Source organism: Anolis sagrei, chromosome 4 (genome assembly GCF_037176765.1).
Source record: "Anolis sagrei isolate rAnoSag1 chromosome 4, rAnoSag1.mat, whole genome shotgun sequence".
NCBI classification, from domain to species: Eukaryota; Metazoa; Chordata; class Lepidosauria; order Squamata; family Dactyloidae; genus Anolis; species Anolis sagrei.
The window spans coordinates 204,241,429-204,248,650 of NC_090024.1; the positions used below are offsets into that span (position 1 = coordinate 204,241,429).

Below are 7,222 nucleotides of genomic sequence, written 5' to 3' on the forward strand. Positions count from 1 at the left end.
TTGTTTTTTTTTCTCCTGCTAAGGAAAGGAAAAATCAGACTTCAGGTACAGCAATCAATTCTGGGTGTAAAATTAAGTTTTGGCCTTAAAATATCAGTTACTCAAATTCAGATGCAATAGTTTGCTACTCTTATGTGAGTTTCAAGGGAAAGAGCACTTTAATCCTATGTTCATGATTTATCTCCTCCAGCACATCATATCTATTGGTTTTTGCTCCATCACTGTGGAAGACACACCTTTTGCAGAAACTCTATATTCCCTAAGACACTGGAGCAAAACAGGTTTGACTATGTTCATAATGTAATATTACACTTGAGATCCCATCTCAAATATTTTAAAGGGTTCACTTCACATCCTGCCCTAAGTTACACCTCTAGAGCATTTCTGGAATGAGAAATGTAGTCAAGGACAGAGTGGAAAGACCTGAGCCAATTGGTGTTGATAGTGTCGCCTATTTACATAACAATCCTTAGCTGGATTGAAAGCATTAATCAACATAATTATTGGGATAATGAAATGACTTCCTTAGCAACTGATTTAAAAACATGGATCTTAAATTAGATTTCAATCATTGTTGCTTGTTTCAAAAGGGCATCCAGTGCCACTGAGCTTAAATTTGGTTGCAAGTCCCAACTAGAGTAGACTCAATAAATTAAAAGGAACTTGATCAGTCAGCATTTACATCAGTGGTTCCCAACCTGTAGTTCATGGACCACCAGTGGTCTGCAAGAACGAAAACATGGTCTGCGGCCTCACCAATACTATGCTGTTGCCTTGAAACCACGTGGCAATGAGAGCAACTGGTCTCACTAAACCCTCTTATAGTGCTGAGGCAACTGTGATATTGGGAGGGGAGAGGCTGACTACTCATGAAATATTACTACTACCACATCAGCTCTAGATGATTAAGTATTGTTTTCTGGGGGCAAGCAGATGTCAGCTACTGGATGGCATGTGTTCTGTATCAGAAACTAGAGCTGATTTGGTCTATCCAATGCAATTTTCTGAATCAGCATCCCAAATAACCAAACTGAATCTAAAGTTGACCAAAAACTGATTCATTATCCGTTTGGTACTAATGGTGGAGAGTGGTCCCTGGTCAAAGTGGTCCCTGGTCAAGCGGTCCCTGTTCAAAAAAAGGTTGGGAACCATTGATTTACACAAATTCCCTCAATTTGGTGATTCTGGTCTAGCTGAGTAAGACCCAGTGTGATGCAGTGCTTTGAGTGGTGGGCTCAGCCATGGAAACCCATTAAGGCAACTCTTCTTTGATGTCCTTTATGGTCTCTTCTAAATCTATGATTCTATTATTCTAAATCATACTCTCTGAAAGCAAAGGCAAGCCCCTGTTAAACAAATCTTGCCAAGAAACTCCCATGATAGATTTGAAGACATGCAACACCTAGTTTAGTTGAGATTAGCAACTGGATATAGGCCACTGTTGTGAACAACATGTATCTGTGATTAGCACATTGTATTATCTCAGATTCCAAAATATGTTACAATAGAACTTGTGGAGACTTGGTCTCCAAGAGAAAGGGTCTTCCATTTCTCAGTGACTTCACTTGTTATTTTAAAATAAAGTTAATCTAAAAACATCACCACTCATTAAGTTACTGCCTAAAAGTAATATTGGGTTTTTTTAGAACTGGGTGTCATTCTGGGCAATACTGGCTTGATACAATTCCTTTTTCATCTACCTGCTTATATTTCACAATATAACACCGTTGTTGTTATTATGGGCCGTAAAGTCATTTGTGACATAGTGACCCCAAGAAAAACATATCATAGGGCTTTCTTAAAAGATTTGCTTAGAGCAGTGGTTCCCAACCTTTGGGCCTCCAGGTGTTTTGGACTTCAACTCCCAGAAATCCCAGCCAGCTTAGCAGCTGTTAGGAACTGTAGGAGCTGAAGTCCAAAATACCTGGAGGCCTAAAGGTTGGGAACCACTGGCTTAGAGGGAGGTTGTCATTGCCTATATCTGAGGTTAAGAAAGCATTACTTGCCCAAGGCCACGTTTTCTCTGGTCTCCAGAGTCATAGACAAATGCTCAAACCACTAAACTGCACTTGGTCTAGTAACACACACATCCAGGGAGAGCGCGGATGAGCTCCCTCTATCAGCTCCAGCTCCTCATGCGGGGACATGAGAGAAGCCTCCCACAAGGATGGTAAAACATCAAAACATCCGGGCGTCCCCTGGGCAATGTCCTTGCAGACAGCCAATTCTCTCACTCCAGAAGCAACTTGCAGTTTCTCAAGTCGCTCCTGACACAACAAAAAAATTAATAATTTAAGGCATCATTTTAAAACATTTTGCAAATCCATATCACATTCATATGTAATTAATACAAACATGGGGGAGCATTTAAAAATAGCAGCAATTGAGATGAATACTTAGAAACATAGCTGAAAAGAACTCAACTTAAATATGTTTAAAAGGTCTGTTTAAATCCAAATGTGATGGAACCAGATATATTTTGTTTCAGATAACAACATGGTTCTTTAAAGAGTACAGAATGATTATATATAAAATTCAGTCTAGAAATGTATGAATTCCTCCCAAATAATCTGAAATTGTCACATGCACTGAGATGCTGCCACTCATATTCACTATGGCTAGACTACCAGTTAAAACCAAGCTTGCTAACAACATGAAAACCACAATCAGTGGACACAGTGCTACTTTCAAAAATAAACCTGGGAAACCTATTGCTTTGGATTATAGCTCCCTGAAGTCCTAAGTCAGCATTGCTGGTGTCCATGTTGGTGGGGGATTCTGGGAACTATAATAGCAAAAGAGGCACTTCCCCAAGCTCTGTGCCAAAACATAGTTCCTGAGAACTACCATGACCCAGTGGAAAAGGCAGTCATTCAGAATGTTGGACTTGGCCCAAAAGGTCTATAGTATCAAGTCATGCTTTGACTATGAGCTCACCAGGGGCGTGTCGGCTGAGAGGTGCTTTCCTTGGGAATCAGTTTTGCTCTCATTCAGTGCCTTTGATCAACGTAAGAGAGTTAGAGGAAAAAACTGAGCCACAATAAGGTCTGACGTCTGCACAGTCCATAGTATTATCTCAACAACAGGTTATTCCATCATTTGGGGGGGGGGGGGTCCTGTTTCCAGATAAGAAGATTTTTTTAATTTAAAAAATCCTGCAGATATGCTTTCAATTATGAACCAACTGTTATTTCTTAGCATCAGTTTTCCTCCAACACAATGGGAATGGGAGCAAAGAGTGCTGCAAAGAGTTCCCACTAGGGATTCAAGAAGGATACCCTAGGTTGGCTCTACACTGTAATATGAATGCAGTTTGACACTACTTGAACTCCAATAGCTGAATGCTGGCCACATGACCTAGAAGGTGTCTATGGACAACAGCAGCTCTTCAGCTTAGAAATGGAGATGAACGCCATCCCCAAGAATCGGACATGACTAGACTTATTGTAAAGGAGAAACCTTTACCTTTACTAGCTGAATGATATGAAGTTCTAGGAATTGTTATTTGGGAGTGCAGTGACTTAAAGACCCTGTAAAACTACATCTCCCAGGATTCCATAGCATTCACCCATGGCAGTTCAAGTTATATTGAACTGCATTCATTCTATAGCAGTGGTTCTCAACCTGTGGGTCCCCAGGTGTTTTGACCTACAACTCCCAGAAATCCCAGCCAGTTTACCAGCTGTTAGGATTTCTGGGAATTGAAGACCAAAACATCTGGGGACTCACAGGTTGAGAACCAAAGTTCTATAGGGTAGATGCACCCGTAGTAATAACCTCTGCTTGGAAGCAAATGTTTTTTAAAAGCTCCTGATGCAGCCTTTGCTCACAACATGGCAAAATATGAATGGCTACTTCTAAAACTACATGACCAATTATAAGGTTTCTGCATCCCTGGATATGACATAGTTCACACAGAGGAAATGATCACTTGTTGACTCTAAGTCCATCATGTGATGGACCGAGTATGTCAATAAACCATCTCAGATGTCATTCTGATGTGAACCCACATAGACAATGTCTTTTTAATCCAGTCATTTCACCCATCCACTTATCCAAGAAGAATGATCACTACCTGACAGTTGCAACATCAAGTCATTGCTTTTATAGCATCTCAGAGTTGAAAGGGATCACAAAGGCCATCTAGTCCAACCCCCTGCCATGCAGGTGCACACAACTACACACCTCTTGAAAAATGTCCATCCAACCTGTTGAAAGACCTCCAAAGATGGAGTCTCCACCGCCTTCAATGGAAACCTATCCCACAGTTGAACCAATCTTACAATAAAAAAAAGAGTTTCTCATCATTTGAATCCATGTAATTTGAATGATGGGTTAAATAGGCCATGACAGAGGCATAAAGCCCCACACAGAACTTTAAAATGTCCTCTTTTTTTAGATGGAAGCCATCTTTTAAAAAAGGAAATCTTGAACTATCCACTCTATGAGCTTTAACTTGCTATCCTTTGATTAAGTCCTAATGGAGTCAATTCAACCCCTAGTGGCACAGCGGGTTAAATCACTGAGCTGCTGAACTTGCTGACTGAAAGTTTGGCAGTTCGAATATGGGGAGCGGGCTGAGCCCCTGCTGTTAGCCCCAGCTTCTGCCAACCTAGCAATTTGAAAACATGCAACTGTGAGTAGATCAATAGGAACTGCTTCTGCAGGAAGGTAATGACACTCCATGCAGTCATGCCAGCCACATGACCTAGGAGGAGTCTATGGACAATGCCGGCTCTTCGCCTTTGGAATGGAGATGAGCACTACCCCCCAGAGTTGGACATGACTAGACTTAATGTCAAGGGGAAACCTTTACCTTTACCTAGGAACCATTTCTACTGGAGTTAAATCATCATCAACCCCCTCCTTTTTTCTCATGAACTCATCCTCAAAGTGGCTCACACACACACAATTAAAAGCACACAAAAAGTAAATATCAAAATATAATCAAAGTAGGGCAATTATTAAAACAATGCCGTTAAAATAGAAATTTAAAGTTTAAAAAATAGCTGTTAAAAGCATTGTCAGTCATTGAAACCTGGATGCATTTGAGAAATGACATCATTCTAAAAGCGTAGGAGAAGGCACACCTTCTCAGCAAGCGGCCTCCCATGCTTGGAAAAGTTCTTTTAACTTCTAAGTTACTTTTGACTTCTTTTAGAGGACTGCAATTCCCAGAATCCCACACTCAGCACACTCAATGGGGGATTATGTAAGTTATAGTCCCAGGAGTCACTTTCCCTAGGTCTGTGTTCCTAAAGTTGACAAGCCAAGGTGGGGGGGGGGGGGGAGTGCCCATTCATGACATATGAAGTGTTAAAACTTCTTAAAAGAATCTCCCGATTTAAGTAGAAGCAGAGTTGTTGCCAACTGATTTAAATAATCTTTCTGTCTCTTCGCTGGGCTCCCACAACCTGTTTCCCACAACCAGTTTCCAGGTGACTGAGGGGGGAAAGCTTAAGCGGCTGAGGGGGAAAAGGAAAGGGCCTGAGGCTGTTCGGAATGGTGGGAGTTGAAGTCCAAAACACCTAGAGGGAGGGCCCCAGTTTGCCCATGCCTGGACTACAACCAATATCCAGGGATGATGGGACTTCCAAAGAAGGCATCAATCTATCCACCCTCATGTCCAAGACTTATTGGAAAGATTGGACAGCTAAAAGGAGCTGTCAGATTTTTAAAAAAACACTTGAAAAAGACTCTTCTGGCAGTCAATTTGAAACTAAAGGGAGAAAAAAAAATATTAGCATTGAGGTGCATCTACACTGCATAGATTTAAAGTTGGATATAGCCATGGCTCAATGGTAGGAAGTCGTGTGAGCTGTAGTTTGACACGGTCTGCCAAAGAGAGCAGTGGGAAAAATTAATTTGTATTGAAGTGCAACTAAACTGCATAAATTTAACATGGTTTGGCACCGCTTCAATGGTGATGGCTCAATGGCAGGAAGCCATGTGAGCTGTAGTTTGCAAGGTCTGCCAAAGAGAGTGGGGGGTGGTGGATTAATTTGTATTGAGGTGCATCTACACTGCATAGATTTAACACGGTTTTGCACCACTTATGGCTCAATGGCAGGAAGTCATGTGAGTTGTAGTTTGACAAGGTCTACCAAAAAAGACAGGGAAACTACAGCTCCCAAGATTCCAAAGCACCCAGGCATAGCATCTACACTGCAGAATTAATGCGGTTTGGCAGCATTTTAACTGCTGTGGCTCAAGGAGATGGAATCCCGGGAGCTGTAGTTTCCTTGAGGTGCCAGCTTTCTCTTGGCAGACCTTGTCAAAACTACAACTCCATACCATTGAGCCATGCCCGTTAAGGTGGTGGTCAAAAGGGTAGATGCTCCCTAAGTGCTTTAATCTGTGTTCTACGTATTGTCAATATATGTATCTTTTGCTTTATGGGGGAGATGATGATGAGGAGGAGGAGGAGAAGGGGATCAGGTGAGACTCACCTGGACAGCGCCGACCAGCTCTTCCTGCTGAAAGACATGCTCTCCTTCCTCCCTTGGCTTTGACAGGTGGGCTCTGCTCGGAATCCCTCCTGGTCCCCTTCTTCTTTTTCTCCCTCCTCCTCCTCCTCTCCTTCAAACTTCGCGGGGCATCAAGGGCGGGTAGCGGGGGCAGAAGAAGGTCGAGCCTGTCTTCCCGTGCGTCCGCCGGCTCCGTCTGGCCTTGGCTCCGCTCTGGGCAGCGCGCGCGCGCCTTCCTCGCCCCCGCCCGCGCGCGCGCGTCACTCACCTGGCCCAGGAGGCGGCTCTGCCTGTGGAGTGGATCTACCTACTCCTCGACAGGCGGGGCGCCCTGCTGAGCCGGCGCGCAAAGGCACCTTGCGCAAAGGCCGCCTTCGCCGCCGCTGCCGAGGGTGGGAGGGGGCCCGGCCTGCGCACAAAAGCAGCTATTCTTCGCCCGGGTTCGGCCCGGCCCGCGACGGGTGTGGGGATCCAGCCCCGCTCGCTCGGGCCAAGGCGCCCTGGGTTCTCGGGGGCAACTCCCTGCTCGGGAACCAGTTTTTCCTGCCTCTCCGCCGCCGCTTTCCCCGCCGCCACTGTGCAGGCAGGAGGAGATGGAAGGAGCCCAAAAGAGTAGAAAGAGGGAGGGAAGGAAAGAAGGAAGGAAGAACAGGAGGAGGAAGAAGAAGAAGACAAGAAGAAGAAGAGGAGGAAAAGGAAGAACAACAAGAGAAGAGGAAGAGGAGGAGGAAGAGATGAAGAAGCAGAAGAAGAGG

At 44.0% G+C, this 7,222-nt stretch overlaps 1 protein-coding gene across 2 annotated transcripts in view; it reads right to left on the reverse strand.

The window, feature by feature from the left end:
• The window catches only part of LAD1 (ladinin 1), a 35,519-nt gene extending 28,794 nt beyond the window's left edge, over positions 1-6,725 (reverse strand). For both annotated transcript variants that reach the window (XM_060772544.2, XM_060772543.2), the window contains exon 1: positions 6,450-6,725. In XM_060772544.2, the coding sequence (XP_060628527.2) occupies positions 6,450-6,487 (38 nt within the window). In that variant the 5' untranslated portion in view covers positions 6,488-6,725. The remainder of the gene's footprint in view (positions 1-6,449) is intronic.
• Positions 6,726-7,222: the final 497 nt, after the last annotated feature.